The sequence below is a fragment of the Cynoglossus semilaevis genome, chromosome 15 (genome assembly GCF_000523025.1).
Source record: "Cynoglossus semilaevis isolate Cse_v1.0 chromosome 15, Cse_v1.0, whole genome shotgun sequence".
Classification (NCBI taxonomy): Eukaryota; Metazoa; Chordata; class Actinopteri; order Pleuronectiformes; family Cynoglossidae; genus Cynoglossus; species Cynoglossus semilaevis.
The window spans coordinates 11,570,086-11,587,985 of NC_024321.1; the positions used below are offsets into that span (position 1 = coordinate 11,570,086).

Below are 17,900 nucleotides of genomic sequence, written 5' to 3' on the forward strand. Positions count from 1 at the left end.
AAACAACAAGCATGTGTGTAAGCTCTACTGTCTTCTTTATTGGTTATCGATAATAAATTAAGTTTAAAGTCCAGTGTTAAATGTCGGAGAAGCAAAGTGAAAGTGTGAGGCCGTGTTCTACAGCAGTGAGGAGCACAACACCCAGCAGGGAGGGTGCTTACTTAGAGTGTGTTATGTGACCGTAAACATTCAAAACCTGTAGAAAAGTTGTTGAGCAGCACACAGTTAGGAGTGGAGTCATGCTGTTTACATGTGCACATTTTCACAGGAGTTGTCTGTCTGGAGGCGATGAGCGCTCTGTGCTGCAACCGTTCTTCAAAGCCAACAACAGCCACACCTCAGCGGCAAAAAAAAAAAAAAAAAAAAAAAAAAAATCAACATTTGAGAAGCTGAGCAAACAGGTGCAGTAGCTGGTCATTTTCTGTCAGGAGGATAATAATCAACCCCGCGCTGACGCTGCCAGGCGTTGCTGTAGCCTGCGGTTTCAATTTTAAAGAAAAAGAAGGAATTTTGTAAATGTCAACAACGTAGAGTCCAAAATGAAGGTGAAACTTCAAACGTCAGGAGTGTTGATCAAAAACACTGCTGCAGTACAAAGATCAATGTAATGTCACACTTCATACAGAGATCTTTAGGTTTACTGCTTATCTTACACATAGTTGGAATCACTGTGTAGCTTTTATCTCAGTGCGCACACACACACACACACACACATACACACAAGCATCGAGCTGCTCCCACCACTCCCTAACATACATGTGTGTACACACGTATAAGTGTGTACGTCTGCCTGTGTGTGCATGGGCCACACCCTGTTCTCTTCACAGCCTCATGGCCGTGCAAGCACTTCCTCCGTTGCTCTCTCTCTCTCTCTCTCTCTCTCAGTGTTGAGTCATGGAGTGTGTGGGTGCGACCTGTGAATGAGGTGGTGGTCAGGGCCAGCGGTGCTTCAAGGACGCTGAACTCTGGTGTGAGAGCTGCACACATGTCCACGCTCACATACATGTTCCACATGGCTCTCCAGTTGTAGTTTGAATGGTATTTATTGGCAAAGAAATGTGTGTGTGTGTGTGTGTGTGTGTCACCCATACATTGAGGTGAGCGCTGCAAACGGGCGTAGCTTTAAAAAGAATTTACCATGACGAGACTCGCACACAGGCTATGTAGTGAAAAGTCGGTTTTCTGCTTTTGTATTACGCCAGTGGTTTCCAAAGTAGGGGGCAGGACCCTCTGTAGGGCATGTTCTCCTCATGTGTGCATGGGTTTTCTCCACTGTCAAAAAAGGACTGGGTTAATTAGACCCAAAATTGACCATAGTCAAGAATAGGATTGTTAATGTGTACTATCTACAGAATAAGAAAGAATAACTTACAGATAATTTAAAATATGTGTACAGAGTCCACACAACTGAACCAATAATAAAAAAAATGTTTAGGTATAAATTGAATTGAATGTATCCGATATAAGGTTATTTTAAGCAATCAAAAATTATGGTAAAGTTATGGACGTACTAAAAATAGCTCAGAATGCTGTATTAGAGTCCAAGTGTTGGAGATCGTTAGTTTAAATCATTAGTAGAGGTGAGTTTAGGAATCAGGAAGAATGGCTTCAGGCCTTTTACACATCACATATTTGGACCATTCGTCATAGGAAATGCGTGAATTACTGAATCAGTAATCGCAGAATTTTTAGTTATGTTTTTCTGACTAGTTTCTTGTTCTGTTTATGGTCTTAACACAGACTGTGGAGCAGAAACAGACACAGTGACACAGTTCCAGCCCTGGAGGTTTTGGAAATATACACCATATTCACTCACTCCATAATGGAGTTAGTAGGAAGTGAGCTTTTAATGTTGTTAGTAAAGTTAATTAAACACTAAATGATTTAGATCTTATTTCAGTTTTATAAATGACATTTCTGTTCGTTACATCCATCTCTATCATTCTGGATTTTTGTTTTGGTCTTAGCCAGGAATCCCAGATGCTCCTTTCCCAAGCCACTTTCACCATTCACTCTGGGAGAATGAGTCGGCTGAGCGAGGCAATCTCTCCAGCGTGTCCTCAGTCTGCCCTGGGGTTTCCTCCCAGATGGGCATACCCAAATTATCTCCCTAAGGAGGAATCTGGGAAGCATCCTGACCAGATGCCTTCAGTGGAGGACCACTGACTCTATTTTAGGCCTTTCTCCTCGCTCTGACTGGTTCATGATTGTCTTCTCTCAGTTATGACCCACAGCTGACTGGTACAGCTGATGTACAGTAGGTCCAGTCTGCAAAGTACTGCAGTATTAGTCTACTTTGGTCAGTACATATTGATATACGGTGACAGATGGATTAGATGAAATAACCAGACACCTTAAGAGTAGTTTTCAGTTTATGATGCAATATTTGAAAACCCATAACATGTCAATTACTGACCAAATATTAACCATAATCCACGCCTGGATCAGGATGAGGAACCACCCAGAATGACTCACTCACACGTCTTTTTCTGATCCAGTGAAAAACCGCAGCACAAAACCTGAGCGTAACGTATTATTATTGTAATATTTAAAATAACTGAGAACCAGTTTAAATTAAACTCTGACACACACACACAAAATCTGCTGTTTCATACTGTAGGTGTAACATTTGTCCTACATGAAGTAGCCAATGAAATCTGATCACAGAGAGTTGGAGTCAATCATGAGACAAAAAAGCAGAAACAGATGTTGCTTCATCGCAACTAACAATAAGGCGAAATATTGTGAAATATAAGAAGTGATAAATCATAAGTCAAACTTTTCTAACACAGATGTTCATCATTTAAATTTTAACAACTGCAGTAGAACATGTACAAACATGCGGCAGGTCTGACGCTGACTATCATCAGTTTATTTTTATCCAGTGTTGAGTTGTGTTCTGTTTTGTGTGAACAGGTTTTTTTCAAGCCTAAAATTAAATTTTGAAAAGTAAACCTGACATCTTTAACCAAACTTCACTGAAAACCAGTTTTACCAATTGAAGGTTTACAGCAGATTTGCATCTGTCTGCGTCAGACTTTTTGCTTTTCTTTTTGCAAAACCTAAAGAACATTTCCTTGGAAGGATGACAGCATAAGGCAAAGAAGCAGGTTGTGACTAATGGAAACTCAACTTCCTAAAGCGTTCAGAAACAGACACAGTAGATTGGTTATTTCCAGGAGAAAAACATTTTTTCCCCCAAGTTGTGCTAAATTTGTCTTACAGCTATTTAGCCATTTGGACCTAGTTTCATACATGTACATATGTATAAAAAAACATACACTTGGAAACACAAGGACAATGCAGTTCAGCACAATACGTTTCAGGCCTCTTCGAAATAAAGCACACAAACAAAAAACAAAAATCCCATCAAAGATAGAAACTGCCGACCTATAAATGGAGGTTTTTCTCCATCTGTGTGTAAGTAGAGGACTCATCCCTGAGTCATGTCGCTAATGATATCTTTGTGCCACTTTGTGTGGCGTGATTTAATCCAGTAATCACATGTTTATATCATTGTCTATCATGTGAGCCCCATTCTGTGGTTTGTTACTCTGTGTAGCTGCACTCTCATCCTGAAATCTTTTCAATGTTTCATTTTGTTTAATTAGGCCCTGTAATGAGGAGGAAAACGGGATTGGGACGATTGCTGTGCCACCCTGGCTGTTTGAGCTGCGCCAGTCAAGAAACGTGAGTTCTGTCCTGCATCTGAGAGTACATTAAAAAAGTGAAAGCAGAAAAAAGTACAGAGTCACAGTCATATGAGTTTTAAGAACACGTTTAAGGAACATTTCTAAGTTTTGTTGATCAATTGACTCACTTCATGAAGTTGGTTGCAACTTGTTTATAATCATTTTACCTTCTTTTTTTTAATAAGGTAGAGGTTCGTTTTTTTTGTTGCATGTCATCGGAGCCCTTGATGTGAGGCAGTGGGTGGTCCCTCGGCAGCCGAGGACCACTCCCTCACGCTGCTTCCCTCCCCTGCATTCCCCTCCTCCTGCAAATCAGGAGTTCCACCAACTCCCTGTCCAACCACTCTGCTCAGCCCAGAGGATCTGCCACACACACACTCACTCACACTCACACACTAGCACACAGACAGAAAAAAAGTTAAAATCAACGTAGAGGAGGGAGGGGGAGGGGGAACGCCCTGGAAAGTTGGTTGATCGAGAAATAGGAAAGGAGTGACAGAATCCTAACAGACTGCAAGGCTGTGAGTTGCAGAAGTGCTTTTTCTTGGGCTGGGGAGAAGGGGAGAGACCAAGTTTTCCAGGATGCTCAAGCTGGTGTGAGGCTCCTCGGGCGCGAACACAGCGCACAGGTAAATCTAATTTTTTTTTACCCCTACCACTTAAAACTGAAATCTTTCTATCTGTTGAATTCTGTTTATTGCTGTTTAACATTACTGCAGTTGTTGAAATTCAACTTAAATAAAAAGTTGATGTTGAAAGGACAAAGTTGTAAAAGTTTCTAAACTTTTAGCTTTGGTGTTTTGAGAGTTATTCCAGTCAGCACATGTGTTGAGACTGTGAATCAGTGGCCAGATCACATTGACTTTGTCCTACTTTGCAGCTCCGTCTGGTGTAGTATTCTCTTGTCTTCCATTGAGGTCATTGTGCTGGGGTTTTCACCTGAATTGAATGGAGAAACACTTCCTGTGACTTTTCTCTTTGGCCGTTGTGTTGTGTGGATCATCGTGAAAGTTTAAATGGTGATTTAGTGCTGTGCAGCACACTAGCAGTGGGTGTGTACCACAGCCACCACATGAATGCTGTGAGTCTGGACTGGAGTTGCGCACTTCACTTTTCCATTAGGTGCACACAAAAGCTGTTAAATGAGGTGCACAAAACTGTGGAACTCAAAGTTCCAGAGAGATTTTAGAAAATCCATGTGACATTTTGGAACTTTTTATGGAAGTTTTCACCACTTTTCTTTTTTCGTTATGTAATAGTGCAACACGCTGCCTTTTCCATATACGTTACTTTGAGTCATTGGGATTACAAACTCAGATACTTTTTTTTCAAAAATTGTATTTATCCCAAAAACATTAAAACAAAAGTTTTGATGGGGGAGTTGTTCAGCTATGTGCTCTGACATTGTTGTTGTTGACAGTTTTCTCTTATCAAACATATTTTTGCTTAGACTTGGGTCTTAAAAATATGTGAATATACTTCCCTGATAGACTTTGCAGCAACAGGCTTGGGTGTGGATTCATCTCCTTCACCTCGCCCCACCCCTTTCTTCTGTACTCCCTCCCTTCTTGCTTTGCTGTCTTCTCAGAGAGGCACACCCTTGTGAGCAAAAAAAAAAAAAAAAGGAAAGAAGAAGAAGGAGTCCATACAGGCTGCAGTTTTATTGTGCGTACTGCAAATCACGTTCTAAATGGGTTTCTTCTTGATTGTTGTCTGTTTGGCTGAGAATAACTGACAAAAAAGATTTGTGAAATAAAATGTAAGAAAGTGTCACGTTTAAAAGTGAGTGATTTTTCACAGCTGTTTTTTTTCCCTAGAAAAATCCAAATGTTTTTGCTTTTTTGAAGTCACTAGAAAGAAAGTAGTGGTTTTTCCTTCCTTTTTTAAATTTTGCCTTGGTGGGTTACCTGTGCTAATGCTGAGTGTGTGCAGAGCAGTAGAGAGGCGAAAGGAGGTGAAAGACGTAGGAAGATGGGCGAAAGGAGCCAAGAAATGAGTTAGTAACGGGGGGATGGGAGAATGGGGTGCAAGGAGGGGAGTAATGGAATGTAGTGGTTAGGAAGAACAAGCTAATTGAAACCAGGCTCCAGGCGTAGAGGAGGACGGAAGACTTCACACATTATTGGAATGAGATAAAAAAACATATTCCATGAAGTCCAAAAAGTTTAGACGTGTGTCTGTCCACAGCCGTTTCTGTACGTGCAGCTGGGGCTCCGCGGCATCACGTCACACGTTGAATCTCAACCATGAAGTCTGACATTTATATATTTGTTTGTATTCAGGAAAGAGCAGATACTATCAGCATCACACAGGGTATTTGGTTAGAATCTCACTTGAAAGTCAAATTAGTGTCAGTGTGCAGTTGCCTGTCCTCCACAACTCCCTCCAGCCACACCCAACCGTCACTTCAGTTGTGTGTTAGCTGCTGCGCTCTGCACTGGCCTTTCCATTCTACGTACACACTTCAGACTTGTTTCATGCCATGCAGCTGTAAGGTTCTTGCATTTCTTAAATTGTTCCTGTCAAGGTGATTGATTGTGACACACAGTTATGGACTTTGGGGACTAAAGGTCTTGGGACAGCAGACTGTCGTTTAAGTTTGAGCACATCCTGTTAAGTTTTCCAAGTATTTGAAAGAATGTATAGTTCACTCGCTCAAAGTCTAGAAAATGCTGTTTAAAATACTTTGTAGAACAAATATATATCTTCTATGTCAACTCAGGGAAGCTTGTGAGTAACTGGTTCTTGTTGAGCCAGAAACTTAACTCTGTTAACAGGGCGTCATCTCTGCCTGAGGCCAACACAGTGTATTTACCTATATTGTTGGTTACACTGCACTGCCTTCAGTACAAACACGTCCTTACCTAAAGTGAAGTACGGCAAAAGCCCCAACACTGTGAAGCATTTTCAATATATCTCCTTCAGTCCGTATCCCAGGCCTCTGGGTGAATTTACTGCACGTGACACTTGTGTGACAAACAGCATCTTAACTTGCCCAGAGGAAAGGCACGGCCCACAGGCTGTTTGGAGCCTTAGGTCCAACGTGTCAAAATATTTATCGCAGCTTTCCACCAGCGACACTTTATTTTGTTGCCCCAGTGATTGGCAGCACAGTGCGAAAATGAGTACTGCTCGGCCGCACCAATGTGAAACGGAAAGAAGTCGGTCCCTAGCACACTTCCTCTCTCATTTCCTTAGAGATCTGTGAAGTGGGAAGATGACATGAGTGACAGTATGGACAGTAGACATAGAATTAAAGCTGGACTGTTAAATATCCTTGTGCCCCACCCTTCTAAGTGGTTACAAAACACATCTGCACCTAGAGACGTAGCTGTTCCAAAAGTTTAATTTTCCTCCAGCTGCAAATAAACATCTTAGTGCAGTTTGCGATTTGGAGTCTTTCTAGGCAACCCTCCCAGCAGCCACTCCCTTCTCTTCCAGCTAGTGTTGCGTTGGAATGTTTCAGCATGTCTTCAGCCTGCTCTGTGGAGTGCCTATCATCAGTATTGACTGCCTTGTTGTTGAGAAATAGTGATTTGAGAGGTATGATGAGGCAGTCATCACAAGTTGCACTTAATACCCCTACGGGTCACACCCAGGCACAATGAAACTGTAATGCAAACATGGAATTTAAAAGGGCGTGAATCCCTTTTTTCCGATGAGCTAGCAACTATTGCCAGTGATCAGCCAAATATCTGTTCTAAGATATTAACCAAAAACAATCCTTACATAACTCTTGCTAGTGTTTTCTGTTGAGCATCACACACAATTCTCCTAAGTGTCTGACATGCGGCCTCCACCCCCATTTTACACCCTGCTAAAGGAATGATATGTAGCATCTGTTGCAAAAGCTCACTTTGGAATGAGGGGCCTAAAATGTCAAGGCAGCACGGAATGGAATGTAAATTTAGAAAGACAGCTTTGTTGTTTGGGCTTTCTTTATCTAGCTCCGGATTCTCAGGGTCAGCACTCCTCAGCATTCAACCCTTGAATGATCTTACTACGCTATACTCCCCCTTGTGTTCCTGGGTACTAATTGTAACCACATGTACTGTTGCAAATATGCAGCACCAACAGATTAAGCCAAAAATGTCAAAGTACTGCATATGCTTACAGACCTATAGCTATACATTAGACTATCATCTACATAGACAGTAACATATTCTCTTATAGCATCCATGTAGTTGTCTTCCATGGGCAGTGTTACATTTGTCATTATTCACACAACATATATAAAGGATGGTACAATGAAACAAACCAAATTCCACTTGTTTTTTGTTTTATATTATTATATACAGTGTATATATATGGACCAAATTCCCAAACCAATTTAAGTTTGGCACTTGTTTTTTGTTTCATATTATTATATACAGTGTATATATATGATGGGAGCCATCAGAGTTGTAGTCCTACCTACTGCCTGTCTATGGTTAAATATATACATTTGTGAATAAGAATAGAAGCTGTGACATAGATGGTAGTGAACACGTCCCTCAGCCAGCAGTCCTGCTGCTCTCAGACTAAGAAGAACATTCAATTCACACAAAACCGAACTACACCACTCTGAACAACCTCTGAGTTTGCTTGTATGGCGATTATTATAGTCTTAAAGTCGTTTTTTATTATTTTTTCCATTTGTTGCCCTGATTCCTGCCAAATACACAATAGTTTAATCAGCACCAGGCCAAGTTGGCGTCAGTGGGCAGGCTTTGGTCTTTTGCAGGACTAGTGGTTTGGTTTAGGGCTATGTGGACCACGGAGAGCTGAAAAAAATTATTTTGATGTGCATTCCTTTTGCATCACACATACATGTGCTATCTGCCTTTTTGAGAGAAAAGCAGGCCTGCAGAGGCCCACTGCTTCTATTTTTTTTCTTGTATTTTTGTGCCTAGTGTGTGTCACTAAAGCACAACAAGGGGAAGACAGCCTCTTTTGTTTTGACAACAGGACTGACTTCTGCAACTGATACTGTCTTCAATCCTCTTTCAGGACTGAAGTCTCTTCATTAGCTCAAAATCACTCGGCAACAATGCAGCGTCACATTCACTTGTGATGAAGCTTTAATCATTGTCACACTGCTCAATGTTTTCTGTAGCCCAATTTGTTTGAATGTGGTTATCAGTGAGATTGAATTACTGCCAGAACTTTGATGAATTTATCACATTTTGTGACCTACTTAGGCATAAACAGAGTCTTGTGCCTGTAGTGCAAATAGAGATAAGGCCTGGAGGGCGGAGGGCAGGTTTGGAAATGGATAGGATTAGCTTATAGACTATTGTTTGTTGCACTAACCAAATACCCAGGTGGAGCTAGCTGAAATCATTCTGGCAACAATGGCAAGTCGGACGAGGAACCAGTGTTGTGTTTCATCTCAGCATTCACTCGAGCTATAGAGTGTTTCAGGGCGCCGTTCAGTTTACATTTGTACGCTCTCTTGTTTATTTGAGCAGAACCTGAAGGTGGGAGGTGTTGTGGATGCACTGCAGGAGAGGTGGGCACTCAGGCAGGGTGCAGGGTGGGTGTCAGAGAATGAAGCTCGCATCTGAGAGAAAGAGGACATTTCTTTGGAGTTAGTCACTGTGGGGAGAGGCTGGGCTCTCTTCCAGCTGGCCTGACGGCTCTATCAAGGAATGTATGTGACTGGAGGCCTGGGTGGGGTTGTTCACTAAACTTCTCTCTCAGTGTCTCTTCATCTCTCTTTCTCTCTCTCTCTCTCTCTCTTTCTCTCTCTCTCTCTCTCTGTCTGTAAGATCAGCCATGGTGCATAAACATTGCGTTCTGCTTCAAAGACTGTGTATTCCCACTCCTCGGATCAGGATGTGTTTTTATTTTGCTTCCCCAGTTGCGATGACAACATCCTCTACTGTTGCATAAATGCATGTATATGTAAGGTGGAAGCAGTTATTCTCTGTTCTCAATATTGATGTTGGTTTATTAAGATTTTTAGGCTGTGTTTTATTTAAGTGTTGTCCCTAGTAGTGTGGACATTTAGAGACACACCTTAAGTCTCTTCTACCCAATATCTTACAATTACCTGAAAAAAAAAAAAAAAACACCGACTCAGCCCTGTACCTGACAGACAACTAACATGGCTGTGTGATGAATGCATCTCTGTAACTAGAGTATGGTTTTAGGAGTGTACACAGCTGCTGAGGCATAACACAAACACAATGACACCCGCATACAGGCTGGCATGTATCTCAGCTACGTTCCATCCAGATCAGTGCAGGAGAAACTCAAAGAGACAATCACTAGGCCTCAGCTCAAAGAGCATTTTAAAGACATAGCAATAATGTTATACTGTACTCACTTTCTCCTCTCTGGGTTTAGTGCTTGTCATTGGAATTTAAGACCCGGCTGTTCAGAAAATGTTTTACTGGTTTACAGCACAGTTATTTGGCATCATTTTCGATGCAGTAATGAGCGCTTTAGTTTATTGAACAGGGGGATTCGGGTGGAGGGGGGGTTAATGATGGGGTTGGAAAGCCTTTCCAAGAGGAATTCTTCTGAGAGACAAGTTCCTACCAGTAGTTGCCTGTCTGTACACACATCAAGTCCTCGCCTGTTGTTTCTCAGTGTTACAAAAAGAAGGCTTTGTTTCACAATGTGCCGATGGGTTGAAGTAATAACCCTTGGGATTCTTGGGAGATTTCGGGCCTAAAACTGCCTCTGCTCTCACTGTAAAACTTAGGAACCACATACAAGATACTGTTGCACTAACAATGTTTTATTGTTATATGGCTGCCCGATTATGCCGTTGAATACGGTGGTTTTCCTCTTTTGCACCTGGACGTGAAAGTAATGCCTCAAAGTACTGACTCAAACTAGACTCACTCAGGCCACAGAAGAAGCAACAACATTCAAAGGAGATCGTACAGATGCCGCAGCCTTTTAGAAAACCCTCTTGACATTCATTTGTTAAACAGGATCTTGGTTAAACAATGTGTCACTGTGTCCCTCTCCTCCATCTCCTTTACCTGCAGTTACACCAAAGAAGCATGTGAGGTTATTTACTAAGTGGGAGTGTTTTGCACAATTCCACTATAGGCTCATATTACTGTCAGTGGTTAATATAGAAAGTATATGAAGCTCTGATTCACAGTGTGGCACGATGTACATGTACACAGAAATACCATGGGTACATTTTGGTTGAAACAGTAGAGTAAATACTGTATGTATGTCTGTGGCTCATGTGATGGGATGACAAAGCTCCTTATGCATCCAATACTTGTAGGTCAAGACGTTGTGTACTTATCTGTCCAACATACTGCCTGGATGTCAGCTGTTGTTTTGCAAGAAATGATTACGATTATAAAACAAGAGTTAAAGCTAACCTACGACTTGTGTGTGTGTGTGTGTTTTTTAGCAGATTACAAGAAAGACAAACCACAGCATCAGACTGAAGCCCTTGGCATTGCTTGAGCGGTCCAAGGTGAGTGTCTTTGTAATAAACCATCCTCACGTCACATCAGACCTGAGTGGAGACTATCACCTCAGAACAGTGTGCTGTTTTATGGCCTGATGCCAATGCTCTACTGGAATGTTTGTTGCAAAGCCCCCTCTGGACCTGGAAGGTCACACCACTGTCATTCAGCCGTGAAAGAACTGCCTTGTGGAAACCTGACACTTTGCTGCTTTTGCTCCCCGTGCCGCCTTTTTACACCCCTCCTTCCTTTCCCAAGTGACCACCTGTTCTGCTCGAACCCCTGTCCACTTCTTATGAAACAACTATGTGACACCAAACGTAGCAGAGGGCGGATTGTTGTCACATCGGTATCCAAATGTTAATTGCGTGTGTTTTTCAGTGAAGAGATATTTAAAAAGGAAACATCTGCTGCCGTACCTTTTCCAGTGCAGTGAGGGTCTATAGCAGGGGTTTAATTCAGAAATGCTCTGCGGCTACAGTGTAGTTAACAAAGGCTTGGTCTTGTTGGCGGTCCCTCTGTGTACCTTAGCTCAGCACACATGCCAGAACAAAATAACTTTTACTGTGTTAGACCTTCAAACGAGCTCGGGTGAAGATTCAAGGATGTGGAGTTATCGTTCACAGACAAGAAAATATACAGAAATGACAAAAACACAGACAAAAATAATCAGACCTAGACTGTAGCCTGGTTTAAGATCCCACAATCTATATCTATTCATTAATTTGAACTCCTTCCACAAAGCCTTTTACTGCACCTCGCCCTCAACCGCTGTCTTTCTTTCTTTCTTGCCCACTTTCAATTTTTTAAAACAACTTCCTCTTCTTTCCATGCCCCTCCGTCCCCCTTCAAAGTTCCTTCCTTCCCCTTCATATTTCTGTCAATTAGCATTCACCACCCCTCACCCACTGACTCGTAGCTTGTTGTTAGAAATATGTACACGTTTTAAAAAGCAAAGATACCCTAATAACTTTGCTCAGACAGACTAATGTCAAGGAGCCCACTCAAAGGTCTGAAGAAGTAAATAAAGGCGACAGAACTTGATGGAGTAGATTTTGATCAATATCGCATTTTCACAAACTGTCACAGTGGTTCTATAAAAGGGTAAAGATAGTGTAAAGGTTAGGTCTTGACGGAATCCATAGCATTTGTGAAACCCACATTAAGGCTTGAAACCCATTACCTTTGTGATACAAACCAAATTCAGAAGATCAGTGTTGGGTCCATAACAAAAACTAAAAGCTTGTCCCAATGTTTCATGGTCATACATGAACTTTGTGTTTTAATGAATGTGTCATTTTCAAAGGTGTGTGTGTATGTTCCTTTGTAGACAAAACCCTTAGGGTTAGTTCAATCTAAAAATAGTGTCAAATGGACTAATGAATGGACCTAAAACTATCATGCTGCTGTGACTTCAGGAGAATGTTAAGGTGTGAATGGATTCTGGATTCTGGAAGTCACGAGAACCTGCCAAATATGGTTTTAGAGTGATAGCTCAATTTAACCTCTGGGCATTAGAATACATTTTGTAGTATTTCATACAGCACCTGCCTTCAATTGCAATCAATTGTTTATTCTTTGGTATGTGTCCTTGAATTTAGTCCAGCAAACTAGAGAGACCAGTTTTTGTATGGCTTGTCATTCCACGCTGTGTTTCATTATGCTCTCTCCTACACTGTGTGCAATCCTTCAGCACTGACATACTGTTGTACTATATGTTGTTTATGTGCTCACACAAAAATGCAAGGATGCACACACCCATAAATGCACATGCGTTTTGCACTGTTTAGTACTACGCTATCACCTTCAATAAGGTCAGGTAGAGAGGATTAAGTGAACCATGTAATCATTTGTTGAGGTGAATTGTGGTGAATTGTCCCAGGTCTTTGTGGATCTTTGAACCGACAAACTGTTTTTGAGTAAACAGATGAATCAATTGGTTCCAGTAGTTTGCAAAAATATTTTGAGCAAATGTTCAAAGAATGCAGTGTAAAGCAACAAGGAACGTATTGTTGATTACTGTATATAATAGTTATGATTGTTTTGGAATTTGAGAATTATTTTAACAATAAAGTATTAATAGAGAATGGTGTGGTATAGCAGCTCAATAGTAGGTCTGAGAAAAATAACCCATAAAATACCCAAAAAAAGAGAGTAATATGGTAAAAGATGAAGTTCATAAAGGAAAGATAAAATGTCTGTACATAAACATAAAATAAAATGAATGAGGTTCTATGATAAAAATTAAATACAGGCATCTGTGTACACACAGACATATTTATGCTGAATACTGACAAACTGACTTTTTTCAAGAGCAATGTTGCTTCAACAGTTATTGTTCACTGTATTTGATATTTGAGCTGGGGTATAGGTACAGGATCAGACTGCTTCTCCCCAGGCAGGGTGTGGTCTAACTCCAACTCCAAATTTCTAGTGCAAAGAACACCAAGAAGGAGTGAGAAACTTGGCAGCATATCCTGTGTTTTCTTACAGAGTTGTTACACCATCTAGTGACTTCGAATGTGTCCTACAAGGCAGTAAAATGAGAAAATGTCAGATAATAGTAGAAAGGGTTATTTAATGATGTGTTTAATAATATGATATAATAATATAATAATGTGTTTTCTTCATGTAGGAAAACCAAGGCTGAGTTTCCATCAAACCTGGGTTAAATAGAGGAAACACAAAAAAAGGTAAAGTCAGTGTCTTGTAATTATTTTAGTGCGTGTATGTGATTATATATAATATATGTATGTATTTATATATATTTTTAAATACATTGTTTACAGATGGCTGAAGAAGAGGAAACAAGGGAAGTTCTCTTCCCAGACTGGGAAGGTCCTGACAAAACAGGCTTGACGATTGAACAGACAACTGAGGGGGATATCTATGTGAAGGAGGTGAAAGGAGAGTCTCCTGCAGCTCGATCTGGAAAAGTATATGAAGGTGGTTAATTTTAAATTACTATGTTTTTACCAGGGCTGTTAAAATTAAACACGTTAAGATTATTGAAGATGAATCTATTTCAAAATTTTAACACATTTTAAATATGGAAGAATGAACTGTGAGATGAGATGAGAGAGAACTTGATACAGGTTATTATTATTTGCACACACTGCAGGAGCTTGAAATACCACACCCTCCATTCAGACGTGTCAGTCCAGTCAAGCACAGGACAGTAAACAGGTCTACAGCTGTCAAGCTGAGTGACACACTAGTCATATTGATTGGGAGGGGCTGCAGACCAATTACTATTGTTGAGGACAACGGTTTCATATTCTACAAACCACATGTAAAACGCACAGTAATAACAATCCACCAACTCCATGAAGAAAAAAATGCACATAGCATGTTATGGTAGGATTCGAGTCATACTTTAAGTTATAGAACAAATGTGACTATTTTTCTGGACATTTTTCCATCCATCCATCCATTTTCATCCGCTTATCCGTTACCGGGTCACGGGGCAGCAGCCGCTGCCCAAATCACACTGCACCGTACCGACCCCCTGAACCTTCCTGCAGGTGGTGAGTCCACTGGAAGGTACCAACCGCCCTGACTGTGATTTGAACTTGCCCAGGAGGCAAATCCTGGGGTTCCACACCAATGACAGAGACATTGCCTCTGGGCCAAAGCACCACTGACATTTTTTCATTTTATTTATTTAATAATTTGGGTTAGTCACACATAAAAATAGGTGTGTAACACAGACATCTACCAGCTGTTATATTTTCATGTTCATTCTATCTAATTTACAGATTTTTTTTTGTCATCTTAAGGAAAAATTAACAATGATTAATCATGATTAATTTACAGCTACCCTGTGATTAACCTGAATAGAAAGTTTAATCGATTGACAGCCCTACTATTTCACATACAGTACAAATTTAGGATTTGCTCAAAGTGGCACCTGACACAGTTTTTAACGTACACTTGTTTTTTTTCTCTACAGGTGACCAGATTGTTGGTGCCACAATCTATTTTGAAAACATGAGTTCAGAGGAAACCGCTGAGCTACTGAAGACATTGAATCGTCACAAGGTTGGACTGAAACTTCAAAATAAAGGAGACAAATCCCCTCTGTGCTCACCTTTGAGCACACCATGCCGTTCCCCAATGGGCACTTTGACGTGGGAAGGGAAGACTCGTTTTGGAGGTTCCAGTCCAGACATCATCCTGGTTATTATTATTTTTAAATATATATATAGATATAGATCTTTATCTATATCTATATATATAATCAGTTTTTAGAACATCTACTGAAACAAACCACATAAATAACTGACTACCTTTTCTGGTGTTTCTGTCCACAGAGTGGAGATGATGAGGACTACAAGAGAATATACACCAAAAAGATCAAACCAAGGCTGAAGTCTGAAGATCTTGCAGAAGGAGTAGATGTTCGTACAGAGCGCCACAGCAGCACAAGCAGTGATGGCAGTACAATTACTACAATAACTCGACGAATCACAACCTACACAGTGGATATGCCAGGTGGCATAAGTGAGGAACTTGAACTTTCAACCCCAGAGTTTAAAGGATTAATGCATGGGTCCGGAGATGTTTCTCCTCGAATAAGAACATCTATCAGCCGATCAGGTAAAGAGGGAGAAGAGGAGGGAGTATTTGAGTCAAGTAAAGAGCCACATGTTAGCTTTACAGAAATACGATCTGGTGGTGGAGGGGTCAAGACCTCGATCACAAGAGAGACAGAAAAAGAAACAAGCACAGGTCTGAGAATCAAGGGGCCAAACATTGGAATCACAAGTAGTGGACAGCGAGATTTGGAGATTTCAAGAGGGAATGTAGAAAGAGATGGAAGCATTCAAATATCAGAAACGAACCTCAGTCTAAGAGACAACACAAAGGCTGGGGGCAGTTATTTCACAATAGGAGGATTGGGAGGTGTAGCAGCAAGCAGTGAGAACACCAGTGGTTTTCCACATGTAAAAGGATCATGTAAAACCGATATGAGAAAAGGAACACCAGAAGTAACCATAAGCAGTGTTACCTCAGGATTTTCCTCAGTAACAGGAAATATTTCTTCGGCAGGTGGGGGTGTAACAGTCCCAAACTCTGAGAAAGGTCAAGCTGTAAATACTGATGTCAAAAGCAAAGGATCAAGAGATGAATTTGAAATACAAAAAATCACAATGCCATCCTTTGACATTAGAGGTCCAAGGCTTGAGTGTACAGATGCTAATATAAAAACTGAAATGAAAACATCTGCTGTTGACATAAAAACACCAGAGCTTAATCTTGATAGTGAAAATGTAAAACTAGGAGAGAAATTCAATTTGCCAACAACAAAAGGACTTTCTATTTCAGGTAAAAGGGACATAAAAATATCTAATGTGGACATCAAAGGCCAAAAGGACGATATTGAAGGCCAAACAGCAGGGCTTGATACAACTAAAATCAAAATAGAATCCTCTAAAATTACAAGAACAAAAATTGAGACTAGCACTGATGTCAACATAAAAGGACCAGATGTTCACACAGACAGCAGCAAAGGTGGATTTAAAATGTCACAAATAAAAACTTCAACATTTGGCATAAAGGGTCCAAAAGTGGACACGAACCTTCCTAAACATGGCATTGATGTAGATGTTACTAACATTAAGAGTCAGCCATCAGAGCTCTCACTGTCAGGTGCTAATGTTGATGTTTCAGTTCCAAAAATTGAGGCACAAATAAAATCATCCGATACAGATGTAGCCAACATTGATGTTAAACTTTCTGATGTTTCCATTAAAACACCAGATCTTAACATTGAAGTCCCAGATGCAAAACTGAAAGGGCCCGAATTCACTATGGGCCCTAAGGTCTCAATGCCAGACGTGGATTTGAATCTAAGGGGTCCCAATGTTAAAGGGGAAGTTGACGTGTCAGTTCCAAAAATAGAAGGAGAAATAAAAACATCTGACATTGACATCAAAGCACCAGATGTTGATATTAAAGGGCCAAAAGGTGGATTTGAAATGCCTAAGATAAAGATGTCCACTTTCAACATTAAGGGTACAAAAGTAGAGGGTCCAGATGTTGATGTAAATCTTCCTAAAGGAAACATTGATGTGAATTTGCCTGAAATTGATTTGAAAGCTCCAGAAATTGACATTGAAGGAACCAATGCAAAACTAAAAAGTTCAAAACTTGAGATGCCAGCCGTAAAGGTACCAAGGTTTCCACACAGTGATCTCAATCTTACAGGTCCTAAAATAGAGGGAGATGTGGATGTTTCAGTTGCAAAGATCAAAGGTGACATTCAAGCACCAAAAGTGGACATTGAAGGACCAGATGTTGACATTGAAGGCGTTAAGGGTGGATTCAAGATACCTAAATTTAAACTTCCATCATTTGGCCTCAAGGGTCCAAAAGTTGAAGGCCCCGATGTAGATGTTTCTCTTCCTGAAGGCAATATTGATGTTAAACTGCCGGAAGTTGACATTAAATCACCTGAAGTTGACATTGAAGTCCCAGATGCAAAACTGAGAGGGCCCAAATTCACCATGCCAACAATTTCAGGTCCAACGGTATCAATGCCAGATGTGGACTTGAGTCTAAAGGGCCCAAGAGTTAAAGGAGATGTTGATGTGTCAGTTCCAAAAATAGTGGGAGAAATTAAAACAGCCGACATTGACATCAAAGCACCAGATGTTGATATTAAAGGGCCACAAGGTGGATTTGAAATACCTAAGATGAAGATGCCAACTTTTAACATCAATGGTACAAAAATAGAGGGTCCAGATGTTGATGTAAATCTTCCTAAAGGAAACATTGATGT

The 17,900-nt window shown here is 40.6% G+C and overlaps 1 protein-coding gene across 1 annotated transcript in view; it reads left to right on the forward strand.

Annotated features, from left to right (window-relative positions):
* Positions 1-4,052: 4,052 nt before the first annotated feature.
* The window catches only part of LOC103391047 (neuroblast differentiation-associated protein AHNAK), a gene marked incomplete at its 3' end in the record, with an annotated part of 20,058 nt that continues 6,210 nt past the window's right edge, over positions 4,053-17,900 (forward strand). Inside the window, exons 1-6 of the mRNA XM_025063358.1 lie at positions 4,053-4,321; positions 11,062-11,124; positions 13,752-13,809; positions 13,906-14,062; positions 15,069-15,295; positions 15,430-17,892. Coding sequence (XP_024919126.1) covers positions 13,906-14,062; positions 15,069-15,295; positions 15,430-17,892 — 2,847 coding nt within the window. The remainder of the gene's footprint in view (positions 4,322-11,061; positions 11,125-13,751; positions 13,810-13,905; positions 14,063-15,068; positions 15,296-15,429; positions 17,893-17,900) is intronic.